This window comes from Equus quagga, chromosome 7, assembly GCF_021613505.1.
Source record: "Equus quagga isolate Etosha38 chromosome 7, UCLA_HA_Equagga_1.0, whole genome shotgun sequence".
NCBI lineage: Eukaryota > Metazoa > Chordata > Mammalia > Perissodactyla > Equidae > Equus > Equus quagga.
The window spans coordinates 52,166,130-52,189,531 of record NC_060273.1 but is presented as its reverse complement, the minus strand read 5'-3'; the positions used below and the strand labels follow the sequence as shown (position 1 = coordinate 52,189,531).

The 23,402-nt window shown below is 40.0% G+C and overlaps 1 protein-coding gene across 5 annotated transcripts in view; it reads left to right on the top strand.

Moving 5' to 3' along the window:
• RANBP17 (RAN binding protein 17) overlaps positions 1–23,402 on the top strand; it is a 334,844-nt gene that overhangs the window by 301,727 nt on the left and 9,715 nt on the right. For 4 of the 5 annotated variants that reach the window (XM_046668588.1, XM_046668586.1, XM_046668587.1 and 1 more), the window contains one exon: positions 4,091–4,257. In XM_046668588.1, the coding sequence (XP_046524544.1) occupies positions 4,091–4,257 (167 nt within the window). Of the gene's footprint in view, positions 1–4,090; positions 4,258–23,402 lie in introns of those variants that run through there. The other variant, XM_046668590.1, reaches the window with a different exon arrangement.

The following is a 23,402-nucleotide window of genomic DNA, read 5'->3' as shown; positions in this document are numbered from 1 at the left end:
AACAAAGACTTAAAATAGCATAATGAATAAAGAATGATTAAGTGTGGCTTTTTCAGAAGGAGTGATCAGGGAAGGTCTCTGAAGATTAGCCTTGGCAGATTAGCCAAGAAGTAAAGGATGGCACAAAAGGTGAAACAATGAAGGGAGAGGGCAAGTGAAAAGTTGAACCAACTGGAAACCACCAGATCTTTCCCCATAAGTTCATTGCTAATAAAATGTTCATTATTAATAAAGAGATTGTGTTGTCATTTTGAACACATCCTTGAATTGGATGGAGTAAATGGTATGAATGTAATATAGGAGTAAAACATTCAGGAAATATTTAGAAACTTAGAGACCTTGTACATTAGTTTCTCCTACCAAAACATTCTAAAGAGAGAAGAAAGCTATGGATTAACTATAATGACAGGCTTAGTGTTTAAGGGACTGAAATAGCCAGGAAAACAAATGGGAAATGAAAAAGGGAAAACCTACTATGTGTCAGGCACTGTGTTACAATCTTTGCTCACTTTATCTCATTAATTTCTCACAACACCTTGCAAAGTAGGTGGTATTAAGCACATTTTACAGAGGCGCAAGTTGAAGATCTGTAAAGTCAAACGTCTAGACAATATAGATTCAAACCTAGACCCCCCTGTTTCCAGAACCACTCTACCATCCAAAGAGGCCTTTTGTTTCCGAAATTGCCTTTCACACCACATATTTCCAAGACCTTATCCTACCTTCTGCTATGGTGAGAAATTTCGAGTCGAAGCCAGAATTCAGCTCAGCTCCATTATCATTCTTCTGACTCAGTTAAGCAACTCTTTCCTCTACAGTTAACTTTTCAGAACAGCTTTCCGTGAAGGGTCTTAGTGAACAGGGGGGCTATTAAGGATGCACGTGCTTCCTGTGGAGACCAAATGCAGGAGAAAAGGAGCATTTGGTTGTTTTCAGTGCCAAACAGCAAGTTTCTAGAGAGGACACAGTGCCTATTATGCTTAAAAATTATATCCAAAATTGTCTAAATCATGGATGAAGCCTTTTTAAACGATTCTAAAGAATCAAGAACTAGGACAAAATATGAAAATTCATGACTTCTAGCCATCCTGTTACGTCAGGAGAGTTTCATTTTTTGAATCTCACACAATAGTTTAAGCTGCAAATAAGGAAAACCAATAAGAATACATAGTCCTCAGCACCATTCATTCTGTTTTTGATCAAACGGCCCTTGATCCTTATGATTCCACACTATTCAATCTATCCTGAAATAGCATTTATTCTTTTCAAAGCCCCCAACCATAAATCAGCTATAATGGAAGCTCTTCTTGCTTTTATGACAAGGATATATGCTCTAACCTTCATGTCTAAAGTGTCTACCTGGCTTTTTCATAGCTGACTCAGAAGATTTGAACCTTTTAATGCAACCTGCATGGCATGTAGTCACCAAATCTATGTGAAGTCTTTATAATTTTTGTTTTATTGATAGCATATTGTTCTTCACTGGTAAGGGGAACCATATCTATTTCCTGCTTGCTTCCTTTTGTAGATGTTAGATTACTTAATCCACTTACTCTTATGATTGGGTCTTCAAAGGTAGAAGTTTGAAGAAAAGAGAAAACCATGCTCAACAAGTCTGTGCCTGACTCTTAGGCCTAGATGTTTTCTAGTACTTTATACTACCTCTCAGCATTATAAAACCAAAGCTCCCTTTTCTGCAAAGTAACTCAGTTAGTGTGGAGAGAGAAACAGTTAATTAATTAATTAACCAATCAATTAATCAAACACCATAGCTTTAGGAGAAAAAAAAAAAAAGGAGTTCTTTTCTTAAAAGCCTATAACTCCACAGCTTTCCAAAACTATTGTCCATGCCCATCTCTTGGGCCTTCATTCAGCCCCTTGTGATCCTGCATCCCCTACCATTATCCTCTGTTTTAAATGCATATGTCTAGGTGTATGTCAAAACTTGCCCCAAAACCTACCTCTTTCTGTTTACTATGTCATATCTCTCTAAAACAATGTATACAAAAGAGTTTTTAAACTGTAGTGTTATATCAATTCCAGGTATTATTACTAAACACAACTCAAGACCTTTAAAAAACATTTTCGGATTAGCCTTGCCTACCCATTCTTTAATTAATTCAGCTAATATTGCACCTCTGATCTATGACAGGCTCGCATGTGTCTCAGAACCTGAGAGATGAGTAAGAAACTATTGCCCTAGGGAGTTTAGAATCTGCTGTGTCCCTGCCCTAGTCTCCCAGTCTACTTCTCCTCTTCTGAATCTGCCGTGTTTGCCATTTTTTGAGTGCCCATTGTGTTTTAATTGTTTCTTTTGTTGATTCTGTTACTAATCATAAACTCTCCAGGACTGTGTCCATGTTACCATTAGCCAAGATATCTAGGCAGTGTCATGCTATGAATCAAAACCATGAACTTTGGATAAGCTAGTTATCTCTGAGTTTCATTTTTCTCATTTGAAAAGTGCCAATAACAACACCTACTATATACAAAGTGGTGGTTAGAAGTACATGAAATGATAATTTTAATGTACAAAGGAGATAGTCAATAAATGGTTGCTCCAGCATGTCACTTACTTGCTAAAAAAAAGAAACCTTCAATAACACCTGTGTTGCCTTTCAAATTAAATGTATCAGCCCACTATTGGATACTCTCAAGAAGGACCCCAACCTACTTTGTCAGCCTTCTCGCTTATGACTCCCCTACACATCCTTGCACTCAAACCAAAAGTCTTACTCCCTGAATACACCCTCTTCTTTTCACCATGAGGGCAAACTGTTAGTAACTACTATCTTTTGAGTGCCCATTGTGTTTTAAGAAGATGCTTGATGCTTACATATATTTTTGCTTAATACCTAATTTTGCTTAATACCTACTTAATTTTAGTGATTAAGAGTACAGATCTAGAGTCCAACTCCTTCTTTATTTTTATACCATAGTTCCACTGTCATCTACCTGTGTGGCAGTAGGCAAGTCACTTAATCCCTCAGTGTCCTCGCCTGTGAATGGAGATAATAATATGTAACTGTTATAGGGCTGTTGTGAGGATTAAAAATAATAATCCAGGGGCCAGCCCTGTGACATAGTGGTTAAGTTTGGCGCACTCCACTTTGGTGGCCCAGGTTTGCAGGTTCAGATCCTGGGTACGGACCTACACCACTCATTAGCCATGTTGTGGCAGCAACCCACATACAAAATAGAGGAAGATTGGCATGCATGTTAGCTCAAGGCTAGTCTTCCTCAAGCGAAAAAGGAGGAAGATCAACAACAGATGTTAGCTCAGGGCTAGTCTTCCTCAGCAAAAAAAAGTAATCCATGTAACTAACACAGTAAGCTCTTCATAAATATCAGCTATTTTTATTATGAGAATTTCTAGTTATTTTCTTCTCCTTTAACTCTGAAAGATATTTTACAAATGATGAGAAAGCTCAAGTGGCTCTTTCAAATTAACAGCACAGTAAGTAATTGGAAAAGATGGGATTTGAAACCAGAGTTGTCTGGCTCCAAAATCCATACCTTTCCACTACACTATGTACATTGTGCTAATCTCTCTACCTGAAGTGTCCTTCATTATGTGTAATTGGAATAACTTCCCAGCCCATCTCAGATGCTACTGCCTTCACCAAACTTTCCTTGATCCCTGTCCAAATGTGATGTCTTCCTCAAAGCCCTCACAGCATTTGCCGCTCGTTTGCACACAGCATTTTGCTATAGTGACTTATGTACTAAATCTTGAGCTCTTTGACTCCAGAGTGGGGGGATTCCCCTAAAGCAGAGAACCTTGCACCAGGTAGATATCTAATAAAGTCACTGGAATTGAACAGAGGGTCATTAAGTCACAAATGGAAAATTCCGTCCACTTCAATCCAGGAATCATTTACTTTCTGACATGTCTCTATGTCCGGTCCTGAAGTAGACACTGGGTTTAAAGGGATAAGCAAGGAAAAATCCCTGCCCTCACGGAATTTGCAGTTTGATAAAAGTGCTTTGAAGCCAGAAAAGTGATTTTTTTTAGTGGAGGCATTATAATTAATCAGACGAAACAAACAATTTAGTAATGCAAACGAATTCTCATTTATTATTTGTACAGATACAGTTGTCGCCTCCAGCTGCTGTGCCAGCTTAGACTACATCGTCACCTGCCTCCTCAAGTACATAGCAAAAGAGGGCAAGAAGCCACTTCGATGCAGAGAGGCTACCCAGGCCGGCCAGAGGCTATTACATTTTATGCAGCAAAATCCAGATGTCCTGCAGCAGGTAACTGGTGGTTGGTCACCTAGTTTAGAAAACAGCGTTTCCCAAAAGCCAGCCTGGTCCCTGAATATCTCTTAGAGCAACTGGTTTTGTCAAGACTCTCTACCGGTTATTCTCTAGGAGTATTTTCCCTGAAGGTAGGATAGTACACTGGCCTCAGGATTATCCACCATCAAGAAATCTCTAAGTGGGGCTGGCCCAGTGGCTGGGTGGTTAAGTTCGAATGCTCCACTTACACGGCCCAGGGTTTTGCCACCTCGCCTGGGCGCAGACCTAGCACTGCTCATCAGGCCATGCTGAGGCGGCGTCCTATGTAGCAGAATTAGAAGGACCTACAACTAGAATATACAACTATGTACTGGGGGGCTTCGGGGAGAAGAAGAAGAAAAAAAAAGTTTAAAAAAAAAAGAAAGAAAGAAATCTCTAAGTAGTTCATCTCAGCCCAGTGAAGGTAGAATTCACAAAGAGGGTAGCTCTTCAGGAGACCTGAGAGAAATAAAAGGTGAAGCTGGAACTAGAAACAGTCGACCTCTGATTTCTTTCCTGGAGCCTCTACTAATGTCGTCTTAAGTTTGCCTTGTGAGTACTCAGGTATGTTGGGAAGGCTGGGCTCCTACTCTATGCCAGGCAACTTGCCAGGAACTTTCCATTCATCATATCGTAGTTTGTATTTTTCCCATTTTAAGATGAGAAATCAGGTTCAGATAGGTCATATTCCCACAAGCATTTAAGTAATAAGTAATAAAGCCACAATTTCTTTATTTTCAAATGTGTTTTCTGACTGGCTAATATGAGTTAGGTCCAAGTTTAATATTGTTTTTAAAAAACTCACTTCTGCAAATCACAGTAACATGCATAAAAATATACATGCCAGGAATAGTTCAAAGAGAATAATACCATTTTTCTATGGATAACCATCACTATGATATTTTCCAATTCCACTAAATTTGGAAATGATATCTTGATACTGCTTCCAGTTGTTTTATTTTGCCAAATTATCTCCATAATAGTCTGTGGTTTGCAAATGTAAACACCTTAACATGGTCATTAGTCAGCGAATAAGTCGCCTGCAATCAGCAGAACATGTCACTGAGTAAAGAAATGATAAAAATAGAATGAGACAGCCATAGAAGAGCTTTTCTTCCTGGCTATCATTTTTTGCTAATATTTAAATGAAATGATGTAAACTTTATTTGTGGTGATGTTTCAGTTAACCAATTATTTTCCTGGAAGAAGGGTATAATTAAGATTTTGTGTAACTAGGCAAAAGGCTGTAGGCCTGTAATTATTTGCTATGACCCTGGAATTGTTATGATATGTTGGTGATATAGTAAAGAGAAGAGGAAGGTAATTCACGTTTATTGAGGACTGTCTATGTACAAGGTGCAAGAGCCATTAAGAATCATAAGACATAATTCCTCTCCTTAAAAAATCTCCTGTCAAGTGGATAGAGAGACAAGTAACTAACCCAATTATATGATAATATGATTAATATAATGTAATATAGTGATAATGTGATTAATATAATATGATTAATATATAATTAATATGATTAGTATAGTAATGACAGAGAGTGACTTACAGGAAGAGAGGACTTTCAGGGAAGTTTTCTCATTTAGACCCCCACAACAACCCTGAAGTGTGGATATCATCATCCCCATTTTTATAGATGAATAAATTAAGGCTCAGAGAGATGAACTGGAAAGTGGAATGTAAACCAAAGTCTATTTGGCCAAAAATCCCAAGTCCTTACCACTTCCACCATTGATTCTCAGGGGTCTGGTTGGTGGGGATAAGATCTCAGATTCACCTGGAATGCCTTTTCAAAATATACATTCTATGGGGCCAGCCCGGTGGCTGAGTGGTTAAGTTCACACGCTCTGCTTTGGCGGCTGAGGGTTTCACCTGGTCGGATCCTGGGCACAGACCTAGCACCGCTCATCAAGCCGTTTTGAGGTGGCATCCCACATGCCACAACTAGAAGGACCCACAACTGAAATATAACACTATGTACTGGGGGGCTTTTGGGAGAAGAAGAAAAGAAAAAACAAAACAGGCAGATTGGCAACCGATGTTAGCTCAGGGCCAATCTTTAAAAAAAACGAACAAAACAGGGGCTGGCCCCGTGGCTGAGTGGTTAAGTTTCTGCGCTCCGCTGCAGGCGGCCCAGTGTTTCGTTGGTTCGAATCCTGGGCGCGGACATGGCACTGCTCATCAAACCACGCTGAGGCAGCGTCCCACATGCCACAACTAGAAGGACCCACAAAGAAGAATATACAACTATGTACTGGGGGGTTTTGGGGAGAAAAAGGAAAAAAATAAAATCTTTAAAAAAAAAAAAAAAGCAAAAAAATATATATACGTTCTATCAAGATTTGAGTGCACCTCTCTTCCCCCTCCTCCACCCCCCAAGTACAGTAGCCCCTGCTACTATTGGGAGTGTGTCCTGGCCCTCAGGTGTTTTGTGAGGAGAAGGCTGAAAGCCACAGACCTAGAGCATGTAGCCAGTGGAGGAAATAAATACCCGTGGACTGGCCAGGAATCAGACCCAGCCCCCAGCACCACCATGGCCAGCAACAAAGTCCACCACCAAATCCCTCCTGCCAGCGCTCAGTCATGATCACAACGTTGTCCCAGAAACTTTGGCAGAAACTTTTAAGTTGGTAGAAAATTTTAGCAAAAATGTGGTCCTAGACAAATAGCATCAGACTGCAGAGCAAGTGTAATATGGTTGTACAGGAGACAATCAAGTTTGTCTTTACTCAGAATTACCGTGCGTTTGTTGGTTTAAGTAATTTCTGTGTATTAATAGTACTTGGTAATCTTTACTTTATAGCATATGACTAAGTAGTGATAGATCTTTATTAACGGTGGAATATATTCTATTTATTTGGAATGTAGGCTTTCAGATAGCATTTTAAATATTAATGACTGGTATCTGGTAGTCAGCATAAATATGATTTGCATTAGCACTAGGTTATATCATCTTGAGTGCTTCTGATGTCAACTATTGGGTATAGTAGTATCTGACATCATCTCCTTAGGTCACTGACAACTTTGACCTCTATTCTTATGCACAGTTTCTGTCGTCTCAAAAGCTCTTTTGAATTGATTTGAAATTTTGACTCTTCCCTTTATGAGGCAGTAAAATTGATAATTATTCAGATGGGAACTGAGCGCTGAGTGAAAAATCAATTCCACCCTCTCTCTGCTGCGTATAAAATTACTTCTGAGTCGGCTGGACTGAACGGATGGCCAGAGTAAAAGCAGCAGGCAGGAAGAGTGGGAAGAATTAGCTGGACAGAGCTAACAGCCTGAAGGGATGGACTTGGGAAAGAGGGAGTGGGCCAGTTGGGGGTTATTATGAGCAAGGATAGGTCCCATTGATCATCTGTTTACATCAGCTTTCCCAGACCTTATAAATCAGCTCTGAAGAGCAGCAGAACCCAAGATTCGGCCTCTTACCAGAGGGACTTTGTATTAGATTATTCTCATTTTCACACTCAGATGAAAAGTGAGCCATTGATTATTCATTGGTTGCCCATTAAATGCTGGTTTTAGAGATGATTTGCCTATCACAGAAGGTAATGAACAAGGTTGCTGCTTCATAACTTGAGGTTTCAGTTTTCAAGGCATCTGTGTCGGTTAAGTAATGCCTAACCCTATTAAAAGGAATGGGTTACAAATTGCTTAACAGTGCTGAAAAACTAGACCCTAATGACTAATTGTGCTTGGAGTTTAGAGAGGGTTTGTCAGCTCTTTAAACTAAACTGATGCAATGATACTGCAATTATTTACTAGTTTGAACTGTTTCCCCCCCAACCTGGACCTATATTGCTGAAAGCATAATTGCATGAAGAGTGTTGTTGCAAAAGTTAGCTCCTCAAGCTTCCATAGCAAACGAAGCATGAACCCACATAGTTTTCCAACATCCGTATTGGCCTTTCTATTTGTATGTAGCAGCCAGGGAAAGACATTTTAAGTGCTTCTCACCTGGAAGGGTGTTTATTATGACCTGCTCTGTGGCTTTAGATCTTCAGTGTTTTTAAAAACATTCTCCAAATAAGCCATCTTCCATGTTTTTGGAAACAAATCCAACTTTGCAAGCCTTAAATTTAGTCCATTTGAAGATCCATTATGATTAAGTGAATCCATTTCAAGTAAGAGTTATTGTCTAACCAGCATTGCTTTGACTTAACAATTGAGAAAAACCCAGTTTACATATATTAAGAAAAAAATTCCATATGTGTTTTTATGTCATTAGAAAGATAAACTAAAATTTCGAGAACAGGCCAATAGTAACAGTGATTAGGCACTGATCTGCTACAGTAATTTGGGAGGTAAAATTTCTATGTGAAATTTTTTCAGTTTTATCACTGGTCATGTTAAGTGTTTGCATCTATAACCCATAGATCAGCATTCATTTAGTTATATCACAGTGAAAGATTTGCCCAAATTAGGTAAATGAAGGAGTGTGTTTTATAGAAGGGCATTTCAGAGATGTGACTAATGCTTTTTCAGATTGTAAGTATAGGACACTGATGCTAAATGCTTCTCTAAATCAGAATTTGAAAAAACTAATTCCTCTGTAAAGAGTAGCACCTTCCACAGAAGTAGAACAAGAACTATGTGATTTCAAGTATTACTGATTAGATTATGCAATTGGCTTAAGATGGTATTTTTAGTAATTATATTCCCTAAAATCTAAATGCATTGAATGGAGGAATTAGAACATTTAGATTTGAATTTATCTTACCCTCATCTGTTTAACTGTTTGACTCAATTCAGCTGTACTAAAAACCCAAAAACTTTCTAATTATGATTTTCACATTCTCTCTTTGTGCTAACCAGACATTTAACTACAAATTGTGAAGAGCTGTCAGGAGCTGTAAGAATCATACTTCAGTAGGGACGTAAGCTGAAAGAACATTCACCCTTTTCCTCAATCAGTCAGTCAATCAATGAAAATTGCTTTTGTATAGTGCTCTTCATGACATGCATCCCAAAGTGAATTACGGCAAAAGAGAAATGATCTGCTCTTCTTTCATTTCTGTGTTTAGTTTGAAATGATATTGCTCAACATTTTGACATACTATACAAGACATCTTTCATACTTAAGATTCCATTCTGTAATAGTAAGTAGGAGAAAGTGCAGTCGCATATTTAACTGATGTTAGGATTTTGGCCTATAGAACCTTAGCACGACTCTCACAGTGGGAAGCAAGCAGATGAAATATATTCATGTCTCTTGTCCTCTTAAATAATTATCTAGATTTTCTGATATTATTAAAGACATTTCTAGTGAACCCTAAATAGAAAGTATGCCTTCCACGTGACCCATTTGCTCAGTCTGGTTGATTTGAAACTTTATTATCAAAAATATGTCAGTAGATTGATATTATAAATACACTGAAAGAACATTCACAACTGGGTCAATGGATAATATGGATTTAAAGGGTTTAAAGGAAGCCAAGGATAGGTCCTTAGACACCAGAAGTGGAAAATAGAAACTCACATTTCATGACCAAATTGTTTTTTGCACATGCTCCTGCAATCTTGGTCTTCTTCACAGCAATCTAGGTGAGTAATTACATATTCATGTCTAGGAAAAAATAGTATTGGCAAAACGTAAGTGCTTACTATATGCAGACACTAGCTTAAGCTCTTTACGTATGCATTTAATCATCACAGTTTCTCTGTGAAGCTATAGTATTACAGTCGCCATTTTACAGATATAGAAACTGAGGCACAAAAATATTTAAGTAACTTTCCCAAGGTTGCATAGTCAATAATTGGAAAAAGTAAAATTTTACCCTAGGTCTGTTTACATGCTTAACCACAGAGCAACAGTTTGTTGGTGCCTGCTAATCTGAAGTAGTATGTATGTTTTGAGCATTACAACCAAGTAAGTTGAGCTTCCAGTAAGTCCCACTGGGGCCATCTTTAAGGTAGAATTGTTTAGAGCAGTCATCCTATACCCCAACTTTGTGCTGCAGCCCAGAGGAAACAGATGGGCAGTGACCCAAAGAGGCAATGGGCAAGGGAGAGGGAGGTTGCTTTGCCAGCTGGTACAGAAAAGCCCTGTGGCTCCCGCCATCACTGAGGCAGAGCTAACAGAGCTTCCTCTCTCTTATTCTACACGCATACCAAATCGTTAATTCTATAGCCAGACATTGAGGCTATAAAATTTAGTACGACATATATCCTTAAGAAGGTCAGAGTCTGATAGTATAACTGGCTCATGATGCTCCTTTGTGACTTTTCTTTAATGCCTTTGAGGTAGCTCTTGAGATGTACTCTAACTTCATTTTTCTGGAGAGAATCAATGTGGCAGGTGTGAAATGAAGTTGGGGAAGCAACAAGTGCTTTGCATCTGTCCCCCATGCCCAGCATATCTCCAGGCTTCCTCCTACCTCCCACCACTGATTCATCAGTATAGTATGCCATTTTTCATCTCTTTCTTGTTGTAAACAGTTTATCTTTTCTAAAAGAAGTTTCTACTCCTGAGTACCATTAGCTCTGAAGATCATTCTGAAGGGCCTCTCACATTGGCAAGTCTGAGACTGACACCTGAGTTTCTTTGAGTGTGCCTCTCCCTCTCTTTTCCATTCTACAAGGGATCACAAACTAATATTCCTATAAAGCCAAGCAGAAAACTTAAATGAAGTAGACTAGAAAGAAACCTAAGTTGAGTACACACCCCTGTCTGAAGGGGCAACCTCCCCACAGCTCCAGATAACTGTTGCCCTGTAAGACGGTAAGACCCAGTGCTGCCAGATACATTGAGATAGCCCCCCAAAGAGAAGTCAGAAATCCAGATTTTTAAATGTTGGCCACTGATTGGAAATTAAAAACAAAACCAAAGAAATAAAAACATTCTGCAGGCCAGCACTGTATGTCTGGTTACCAGTTCTCCACTCTGTATTATGTACTCTTAGAGAAGTTCAGAACTAAGATCTCCCGATGCATCATCCCTTATATTTCTCACAGTCATTCCATGTGGCGCTGCTAGGGATATTTTTCTTTCTTTCTGATGTTGGTAATTTTTGAAGCACACTTTTTTGATTAGTTGTTTAAAAAGGATGCCATTATTTTGCTTTTCCATGTAACTCTGTACTTAGGTCTCTACTGAATTGGCATTTTATCGCATTTCGGTTGTATCTTTGCATACAGAAGGGATGCAGTAAACAGGCAATGAAACTCAGTTAACACCTCATAAACGTTTTTTATTTTCAAAATAACCAGATTTGTTTGAGGCAAAAATAAAGTTCAGTTCAGTCACATGCATGTGCACACGTACAATCTAATTACTAAGGATCAAATCAGAATATCTAAGAGGACTAAGGCTGGACAAAAGTATCTAGGTAACAGCCAGGTGGTAAAAGTCCATAAGGGAGTAAAACTCTTAAGAATGATGACTTTGTGAAAGATCAGTTTAGAAAGTTAATCATTTTAAAAATAGAAAAACGCTGATTTTTTTTGTTTAAGTGGCATTGTATCTGTGATATTATAAAATTATTTGTCTATCCATCTTTAGAATGATGCTTATAGTCCAAATCCTTTGTTATATACCATATCTTTGCCATTTTGATTTCATTTTTGTTATACAAATATTTGTTGAATGACTATTTCAACTGTAACCCAAAAAAATGGTATTTTAAAACAGAAAAACCAGTTAAAATAGAAACCTATCCTTGATTTATAAATCATCAAATTAGTGTTATAACCATGACACCTATCTTTACACAGTACCTTTTTTGCCCCAAAGATCCATCTCTATCTTGATACTTGTCCCAGCACCTAGCAGAGCCTGACACCTTGTGATGGTCAATGAATGTCTGCAAGACAAACCAAAAACAATTAATTCTCAGAAGTACAATCTGCAGGCAGTGACTTTAGGTATCAAATCTAGCATGGTCTTAGATTACTACATAATAGACTAAAAGGTAATGCTAAGATAAGATTTTATCACTATATACTATATAATAGCCTGCTGAAATTCCACAAAAAAATTTCATTCTAAACATGGATGAAGAAAGAAATAAGTACTTCAAATGTTGTTCCAAATGATTAACGGAACAGAGAGAGTCTCTTTTTTTCACTAGAACATGTGTTTTTCTACCTCTAAGCACAGTTTAAAGATGTAATCCATTGATAGCGTAACTTGCCTTATTAATTGAAAGGGATGGAATTCACCAGATGTAGCCCAAACCAGCAGAGAGTTGGGTGACTAAGCAACAGCTCAGACACCATATTGAGTGAGCCAGAATTCAGTCTCCAAGTCATTTATTTCAACCAGTGACAATACATTTAAACTCCTGTGCCTCAGCAGTGATTGATGGTTTAATATCATATATAATTTTTTTAATGAAGGAAAAGCATTTAAATATGTTACCATTTGCAGTGGTATTCTCTTATGTACATAACTGCATTTAATCATTATGGGGATTGTTTTTATACTTGTGTAATTTGTATCCAAGAAATAACTGTCAAAGCCATCTCATGCTGTTGCTGGAAATGGTACAGTGTGCTTCATACTTGAATATATTCATTCTTCCCTGCACATAATTAAGAGTGTTGGAGCTTTCACTGCCACCACATAGGAATTCCATGTTTACATTTCTGAGAATGAAAAATTAGCCACAGTGTTCTTTTTCAGCCCCATTTTCTGGTGCTATGATATTTAAGTACCTTACTTCTGTACCAGTGTATGATTTGAAGAGTTTGATTTTAGGACTTTTAATATTAAAATACATAATAAAATTTTATTATCTAATTACAAGAGCCTCTTATTAAAGTTGCTAAATCAGGCCTAGATTAGCATCATAATGGCACAGTTTGACATGGAATACTCAAAAGTCAAGTTCGAAGGAAGGGACAGGTTTTTTTGTTGTTTTGGGGGGTTTTCTCCTATGCCCACCCATCGCACAAAATAACAAGGATGAAATGCACGTATGGAAACAAACAAGGAGCAATTTGGGAGGCTGGAGAAGGAGTGGAGGTGTCAGCCTGGGATGGTACCCTTAGGCAAGGCAGCTGGTATATGTAGCCTTTTGTTTATCTGCTACTGGTTTATGTAGCCTTTAGGCCGGCACCAGAAACAATCACTCCTGCAGGGTCAGCTGCTGGTCAGAAGCAAAGGAAGAAAAGACTTTGCGTTCAAATGCACAGCCATAATTTCTGTACAGCTGGCACCTGCTACTGGTGCACAGCATGAAGGTGAAAGGTCAAAGAGGCAGTTGTTCAAAACTCCAGAATGGCTTAAAGGGACTTGTAGATTAATCTGCTTTATTAACTTCTGTATATTAGATAACTATTGCTGTGAATGACAGTACATCTTTTTGAATAAGTCGCATCTCTTTCTCTTTTAAATTAGCTTTTGAGTAATGAATATTAAATAGAAAGCATTTCAGGGGTAATTAAATGAAAACAGAATGATGTCATTTTACAATTATATTTGTATGTTTATAGAATAGGGGAATTATAATGTTTTCCAAGGAGCTAAAAAAAGAGCCAGCTCTTCATAAAGGAGAATTTCAAATAAATAAGTCACATGGCCTTTGTGTTTAAACTAAAAAATATGATGTAGTTTGTGACTTAACGTAAAGTCACTGGGTGCCAGTGGCTTGATTTGACATTCCCAGGGGCTCCTAGTGTTTTCTCTGTGAATTAAGGGGACTGCAGTCTGTCATCATTCTTTATCTACAGTTTAGCACAGTCAGTTTTGCTATTAGTCTACAGCAAATGTTCTAAGAATAGCAAAGGAGTTGTAAAAAATGAACAATGCCCATACCTTTTCCTTCACATTCATGTAAAGCAGACAGAGAATGTTTCATAAGGAGAAAGTGCTGTTTACACAGGTTTAGCCCAATGACAATTAGGCATGCTTTATAACAATCTCTGACTCAGTGTGGCAAATGGCAAGCAAGATGGTTTTTAGCCTCTTCTTTAATAGTGATTGGCATAATTGGCTATCATTGTAAAGTAAGGATAAAAAGAATTCACTAAATGTATCCTTTTTTAAAGCCTCTGCAAGGAAAATTTCTAATCCATGGATTCAGTACTGACACCAAGTCTGGCAAAGTGTTTTAACAGTCTATGTTCTAAAGGGACAGTTTTGTCTGCTGACTCTCAGTGGTTTTTGTTTTTGTTTTTTTAGTAATTCTCAGAAAAAGAAAGCCCTGCAGATGACATCTGCCTTTTTATGCTAACACAGCACAGGTAGCAGCATTTATCCATATTTCACAAACGGAAATTATTTGGGATTTCCTTTGCACTCCCAAGTTTTAACACAAGTGCGGTCTTTCTACTCTGAGCAGCGTTTCTGTGACATGTGAAGATGACACCTGAGATCATCTTCCTGTGTCACATCCAAGCCAGCCGAGGGCTCACCAGAAGGATCCTAAATTTGTGTGGATATCACAAAGAGGCTGACTACTTTGAGCAGAAAAGATTGGCTTAGGAACGTTCCCTTACCTACCATTGCAAAATGGAAGAAGCTTCATGCCTCCTGTTCGAAGGTCTACACTCTTCGTCCGTCCTGTAACAGAAAGCTGATTTCCTGCAGGGGCGCTAGGAATTAGGGGGTCACTATGGAAGGACAACCTCAGACTCAAACAGAGGAGTATGGTGGTGAATGATTATGATGAAAAAGTAGTAGAAATAATTATCATTTGCTAGGCTTGTAAGCTAGTGCTTTATATGTGTGTGTGTGTGTGTGTATATATGTATGTATATGGTATATTTCTATTTGTCTCACTACTCTGTGAGGCAGATTTTTTTTTTTTTTGAGGAAGATTAGCCCTGAGCTAACTGCTACCAATCCTCCTCTCTTTTGCTGAGGAAGACTGGCCCTGAGCTAGCATCTGTGCCCATTTTCCTCTACTTTATATGTGGGACGCCTGCCACAGCATGACTTGCCAAGAGATGCCATGTCCGCACCCGGGATCCAAACCGGCAAACCTAACTCTATTTTATAATCAAAATACTGTAACTGTGGCTCTAAGAAGTTAGCTAGCTCACCCAATATCATATAGCTAATAAGTAGCAGAATCTGTGCTCTTTTTTTTTTTTTTGAAGATTGGCACCTGAGCTAACAACTGTTGCCAATCTTTTTTTTTTTGTCTGCTTTATCTCCCCAAATCCCTCTCCCACCCCCATACATAGTTGTATATCTTAGTTGCAGGTCCTTCTAGTTGTGGTATGTGGAACGCCGCCTCAACGTGGCCTGACAAGCGGTGCCATGTCCATGCCCAGGATCCGAACTGGCGAAACCCTGGGCCGCCAAAGCCAAGCACGCGAACTTCGCCACTCGGCCGGCCCCAGAACCTGTGCTCTTAACTACTATACAGTACTACTTTTAAATGGCCTAGAAACAGGATTAGTAGGGATGGAGGGTAAGACAAGAGGAGGCACACAACATTTCATTCATTCATAAACCCTTGAGCTGAAGATCCCTTTCTTTGAGAACTGATTGGACAAGAGGTAAACACCTGACCCCGGTGGGCTGAGTTAGTCTTCTTCCCTGGATTTAGAAACATATTTAAAAGATATTGGTCAGTCTCTAGTCTTCACATGAATTGAAGATTTGAAAAGTCAAGAACCATGGGGCAGCCATTCCCTGCCATATACTGAGAAGTAGCCAGTCCACAGCGAGACGAAAAAGGAGACGTGCTGAAAGGCCCTCAGTGAGAGACCAGGCAGCCCCAGAGACAAAGTGACTGAGAAAGATCCTGCCGGCATTCTTGTGCCTAGTGCCAAGCCCTTTAGAGGCTGACTGCACTGCCTAGTCCAGGGGTCCTCAAGTCACCCCTTTTAGGCCTAAGTTTAGTTTTGTCTGCAGTGGTTGCTGCCCTCATAGCCAAAAGATTCCTGACTCAGGGAAGTTGTGAGGACAAAATGAACCAATGAGTGTAGACTCGCCCAACACAGAGAAGGTATTCAATAAATATGTAAAATTAGCCGTCACTTTGAAAACCAGTGTGCAGGTCCCAGTCGCTTTTTTATGTCCCCATCCCTGTCCATATCCCTGCTGTTCATATGTATAAATGTGACAAGCATCCTTTCCAGGAAATCCCCAGCCCAGGACTTCATTTCACAGGATGATTTGGTTTCAAAGGCCATGACTTCAGCCAGATTACTTGGGGCTTCCTCCTCCCAGCCATGTGTTCTGCCTTTCTTAGAGTTCTTTCTGTGACAGGCATTCTCAGGGTCACAAACACTTACCGCACAGGGAGGAGGCATCATGTGGTGTGGATTTGATTCTTGGCCCCAAACTGACTTTTTCTCACTCTTCCTGCATACTCCAGGCATTGTCTTGCAATGGCAGGAGTGAAAATGAGCTTTGTAACTCTTTCCATTTATATAATGTCTTCATACCTAACGTCTCTTCGGAATCTCACAACAACCCTAATGAGTAGATAGCACCAACATGGATACTTTTTAACCTGGGAGTATAGGTACATCAACAAATTTAATCCCACAGTACCTGTATGGGAGAAGTGTGCAGAGGTTCAGAGAGACAAAATAACTCGGCCAAAGTCACACAGCCAGTAAACAACAGTGCCTAGAATATAACTAAGGCTTTCTTATCTGTAGATCTCACACAGTTTTCACCATACCAGCCCTTCCAGGGCCTTAACGTACTCTTCCTTCCTTCCTGGCATTTCTTCTTATCTGTTCATCCCTGTCCAAGGGAGACAGCAAGATAAATGACAGGGTTTCTCCTGCCTTCATTTCTATGAGTGGCATTGTGAATGGTATGAGAAGTTCTTTGAGTTTCTTGAAAGAAGGGCACAGTATAAAGTGAGAATTGGATTAGTGATGGCATGATTTATTCTTTTTACAGTTATTACTGGTTTTTCACGTACTTGAAAGGTAAATTATGTGAAATTTTCCCAAAATATATTAGTGTACTAGAGATGTGAATTCATCCTTCATATTCATTTTTATCTTAACTCTTGGAAAGTTTTACCAGCAGTAGCCCCTGATGCAGCTTTGAGCTTATATAGTATGTTAAGGAAGACTTATTTGATTGCTGTCTGATCACTACTTGAAGAACAAGGTAATGGTTCCCTAATCCTCTGAACTTTCATGAGTTGATGCTGCTTTATATGCTTTGCAACCCAGAAGAACTCTTGCATGTTACTTCTGTATCCCTTGTCATGCTTAGGAAAATACAGACTTTAAGTACTTTCAGACTGATGAAACTCCATCCTCCTTTCAAAGGTGTTTAATTACAGATTCTCTGTATTTGTTGAGGATTTTCTACTTTACAACAATCAGAACAGACAGATTTTGCAGTCAGTGTACCTGGCTTTGAATACCACTTATGCTACTTCCTAACCATGTCCTTGGAATAGTTATTTCACCTCTTTGAAGATAACAGCACCTCAACCAGGGGAATTCTCTATCTTCCTTTAACTGACCCCCAGGATCAGGCAGCTGAACTACTCCCTCCTGTATCTCATGCCCAGACTCTCCAAGACTTTAGCCAAGACTCACGGTCTTAAGAGATCTCCCATTCCATCATTCCCTCAGCCTACCCCATAACTTCGAACATTGGTACCATGGAAAAGAAAAATATTCAAATGCACACTTATTGAAGTCTTATGAACAAAGAACATGAAATAAACTGTCAAGAAGGACAGCGAAGGAAAGTATAAGGCCTGAAGAGAAATCTCTTAGGCCTCGAAGAAACCCACCAGGAAAAAAATCCTAAGCAAAGCTCTGTGTTAATGCCTATACTTAACCTAGCATCTCCTTTTAGATGGGGCAAAGAAGTTCCACTCGGGGAACTAAAAGCATCAATTAGAGTTAAGTGCATTTAGGGATGATTTCTCTGAGACCCTTAAGGTTGGAAGGAAACAATTTGATGGGTGGGCAATAAGAGATTAATAAATACTTAGGCTACATGAGCTCCTTAGGGCCATAGGGACCACATTTTATTCAATTCTGTACCACCTTGCCTGACACATAGTAGGAGCTCAGTAATTCTTTGAGCGATGAATAAGTGTGAGAAATGAAGAGGGAGGGAAAAAGAAGGAAGAAGTCCCTAGCGCAGTAGCCAACACTTAGTAGTACTCAGTATGTGTGTGTGTACTTAGCACATAATAAGAGCTAATAATAGAATATTCTTGACTTGAAACATGTGCAGGTGAAAGAAACCTAGTAGATAACAAGAGGAATTGACAGCCCCTCCAGAGACCTGACCTGTTTTGGAGTCTGCACTTTAAGGGAGAAGTTCCACCCTAGACAAATGATGTACTCTTACCCTACAGAGGGAGCAAGCCCTCCCTCCCCAACCCCATCTTTATACCAGCCCCCTGCATTACAGAGAAGCTGGAAACAAATTGACAGAAACCTGGAGGAAAGTAACTCAAGTGATTTAGGAGAATGGAAGGGCTGGCTCATGGGGCCAGATTAAAGAAGCTAAATATGTATAGCCTGCCTAAGTGACAACTAAATGGGGCATTTGATAAGTCTATAAATACTTGGAAGATGTAAATGCCAAGGAGGAAAGAGAATTACTTAGCATGGCACAATGGAGTATTGTCATAATGGGATAATATTAAGAAAGGGAAAATGAAGGTTGAACATCAATAAAAAGCTTCCTGACAAAGAGAACCATTCCTGACAGGGGAAACTTTTAAGTTATGTGCTGTGGGCCAAGGCAAGTAATGGCAGTGCCATTGCTCAGGGTACTGGCAACAGAGCCAGCAAGGCAGAAGCCGAGATATATCCTGACTGAGGCACAGGAGCCAAGCAGGTAACCTTCTGGATCTGGGGCCTCCCAATCCTTGAACAGGAAAAAAGCTGCATCTTCTTGGGAGAAGACAGACGGCCCAGGCCTCCTAAAGGCTTAGGCCCTCTGGAGAATGATTATCCCAGGAGTTCACCCTTCCACATCACTGCCAGAAAGATTCATTCAACTTGAATGGTACCCCACTTCCTGCAGGGTAAAGTTCATGTTCTCTAGCACACATTACTAGGCCCTTCACAAGATCTGGCCCTTGTCTACCTAATCAGCCTCATCTGCCACAACCACTCCCCATGTACCCTCTCCAGCCCCCGGAACTGCTAGTCATTTCCAAGCACTTCCCCAAACCTTTGCACCTGCTTGCCCTTCTTCCCACCTGACTACCTGTCAGACTTTGCTTACTCTCTACAACAGATCAAATCTCGCCTGTGAAGCTTTCCCTGCCTGCCTCCCAGCCCTAGGCAGAGCTGTCAGCCTCCTCTGGTCTCCCAAAGCTTCCTGTACAGGCTTCTATTGGTGGCACTTGCTGCACTGTGTTGTCATTCTTCATATACTGATCTCCTCCCCTACTGGACTGTGAGCTCTTTGAGGGCTAGGACTGTGCCCTTGTTGTCTGTATATCCCCAGGGTCTGACACAGAGCCTGGCACAAAATTGGTGGTTAATAAATGTCAGAACAAATCAAGGAATTAGGTTCTATTCCCAGCACTTGTACTTGCTGTCATTCCTTAGGATTCCTGTGTAATTATGAGGGCAGAAGAGTGTCCAAATCTCAGTGACATCTTTGAATCATCTCCCCGGCCTCTTGGCCGGCACTCTTTAAGCCGTTTGGACAACTATAAATAAAAACCCTCAAAACTGAAAGGCAGCACGCTGTCCTCTGTGGTTTAAACGTAAACTCTAGACTCATCTTTAATGTAAAAGGCTTCTAAGGGCCCTGTGAATTTTCCACGAAAATACTGTTCTCTCCCCACACATAATCATTTTGGACATGATAAATAAAATAATCCTCCACTGTTGGTTATGAAGATTTTTAGGAACATCTAACCAAACCCCTTCAGGAAATCGGGGAGAATGTAGTGACAGACGAAAGACAGTGAAACTTTGAACCTTCTACTGTAGGGATAATATAGTTATTATGAAATTCAATATTCCTTGCACTCTGCGTTGACGACTGCGTGAGATGCTCTCGTGCCATTCTGCCTCGTGTTCTTCGGTTGTGAAATGCGGTATTCATTGGGAAAGGTTGTGGTGACTGTTCAGTAAAGTAGCATGCTGTTTCCCACTCCCTGCCTTGATTTTGAACGGCCTCAGTGAGAGTTTACTTTATCACTGAGTATTTAATATCCACGTGCTTGTAATCACCTCTGTCATACATATATATGTACCCTGCTTGGGATTCGTTTCGCTGCTCCTTATCCCACGAGTTCTTTGTTGAACAGCTGATCTGCTAGACAGCAGCCACCTCTCCACTACATGTAGCACTGCTGGGCAGCCTACCATCCAACCCCTTCCTTCCATTGGCAGTCTCAATTTGAGGCTATGTTCTTAAAGCTCTGAATTTATGTGCAGCTTCAGTGTCAGGTTATATTTCTTGGAAAGATTTCATTGACTAGGAAGAAAATGGGGTATGCAGTCAAGGATTCTGACCATTGCTCTCTGTCTCTGCTACCACAGCCTTGCCATGGCCCTCATCATTTCTCCCCTGGACTTTTGCAGTAGAATCTAAATGTGTTGCCTTGCCTCCAGTACCTACCCATCATTGCCATTCTCCAGTCCCCCATCAGTTATTGTTCTGAATCACAGACCTCATCATTATTTAAAAATCCTTTGAAGGCCACCCTTTATGTTCTGGCCCAAACTCATTTCTGCATTCAGCATGACATGAAAGACCTTTTATAACCTGGACTCAGCCCAGTCTTCTCCTCACCCTCAGCTCTACTCCTTTCCACTCAGAAGAAGGTCTCTCTCAAAAGCCTCTTGTACAGGGTCTCACTCTTCCTCAGACATGCCAAGCCCTGTCGCCTGTGCCTTTTCTCATTTCATTTCCTCTTCCTAATATGTCCTGCTTCCCCAGGATGCTATATGCATCTTTTAAGATTCACATTAAATATCACCTATCCTGTGAAGATAGGCTGGTCTTTTTAGACAGAATCATGACACATGTGCCTTTGTTAGTCTCTCTTGAGCTTATATACGTTTGCTAATTTGGGGACCCCCAGAGCCTAGTATAGGCCATTCGAGGTTCTAGAAGCTGACCGTGTGCAGTCATTTGGGCAGTACCGTAAACTAGAAATAGCAGTGTTACGTGAACACAAATTAGAGGAAAATGCCTTTGGAGTTGAAACCTATTCCTCTACATACAGATTTTCCCAACATTCCTACCCAGAGGAAATTTAGGTGATATTTTTGACAAGTGATGCTTAATTTTTCCATCAAATTGAAAAGTGGTGTGTTTGATGTTGGCAAGAGAAGAGTGAGGAAAAGTTTCCCAAATACTGCTGAGTAGCAAACCCTGCGGCCTTCTAGTGCCCCAGGTTTTCTGGTTTTATTTTAATGCAGCAAGCTGCTTTATGAGATCTGCAGCCACTTGAAATATGATTTACTACTCGTAAAAAGTTTCAAATGGATAATGAAGATTCAAGAATAAGACACACAGTGTAGTGTAGTCAATTTTGTTGCTGTTGCTCTCCAGTACATCTCTGCCATTGAAATGAATTATTTATTATAATTTATTTCAACCATGGAAAATAAAACTGTTTTCATTGTGATGTGCACTGTAACATTCAGAATAGACACATTACATGCAGTACTCTCAATTAATTAATCCTGAAGTTTCATTCCAACTTTATCTTCTTTCTTATAAGCTAGGAGACATGGCAGGTAATTCTTTCCCCAATAAACTATGATTAAAATGAATGTTTTGAGAACTAGGGGTAATGTTGGTAATGGAGAAAATTGAAACAACAGCAAAACTGGGTTGTGTATTTCCTTAGATTTTCCAATGGATAGAAGGGTTTTTAAATATTCTAGGCAGTTTATCACTTGGAGAAAGAGCTTCCCTTAGCTTTGTGTGAGGCGGGGGTGGAGGAGGAGGGTGCTGTTTGGTTAGAGGGATGCATGCAGTGCTAACATGTGACCAAAGCCGGCTGCGTTAACCAGGCCTGCGGCACCTTATTGCCAAGAAGCCTTTTTGCTTTTGAGCAAGGCATTGTGTAGAGGCCAAGAGGCAGGACTCCCAAATGACTTTCCAGAGGAGAATGGGTCACCCATAATTGATCGCAACCGTGTTTCTTTAAGAAAGAGGCTCACCTCATCTTGCATTTTGTTTGATTTTTTTTTTTAATTTAAAGTGCTAAATACTTGCTTCTATAATCAGGCTGCAAAGACACTGTAAGAACTTAGGAATGTGCTCAGTATGTACAGATATTAAAAGGTTAATATAACTGAGATAGTGGGGCTTAGTTAATCCAGGCAGGAAAATATATGCTTATTTGTCCATTACTTTCATTTTTCATAACCTTCCACTAATATCGCGTCCGTAGACAGCAGACGAAGAGAACAATTGATTCCTTTTCCCTAAAGATGACTAGTATCTAATTTGAGGAGGATCGCATTTCAATATCTTCTGTGCACGTGGCTTCAGGAACAGCCCTTGGTAATGACAGCAACTCCCTTACTTCCATGAGCACTGAAAATCTGGAAGCTTTTCCTCCTTCAGAAGTATTCGTATTCTCCCAAATCCTTGATCTTCAACCCCGGTATGGGGCTCTGGAAAAATTGCTGTGGAGAGGAGTAGAAGGTTTCTCTGCTTTTTCAGATCATACTGCACTATCCAGGCAATCCTGTTTTTGTTTTGTTGTTTCTATTGTTGTTGCTAGGGCCAACCTTCCCCTTCCTCTCTCACTGGCCTTCTGAAAGGCCAATTACGTGTGCCAAACGATTCCTGAGATTCAGAAGCAGCTCTTGAGTGTTCAGTGCATTTATTATTGGTTGTTCCTCAAAACATCACCAACTCATTGTTTCAAAATCAAGGACAATCCTGCTTGGCCAAAGGGACAGATAGTTTTGTATCCTACCCCTCTTCCCATTGAGGCCCCCCACCTAACAGATACAGAGCCCCACTGTGCAGACATACCCTCCTGAGTACAGCCCTGACCATCCTTGCTTTGTCTTCCTCCCCCACTGCCATCTATACCCAGGCCGGGGATGCTTTGGTCTCTCACCTTTTCTGTGGTCTGTTCGTCCTTTGTCTAAACCAAAGCCTCCTTCTCAGGCCCTCCTTCCACCACCTTTTGCACAAGACAGAATACTCTTGCCTCATTCCCATTTTCCATTTCCCTGATCAATAGACAGCAAAGTTTCAGAATAACTAAAATGTCATGTAACCC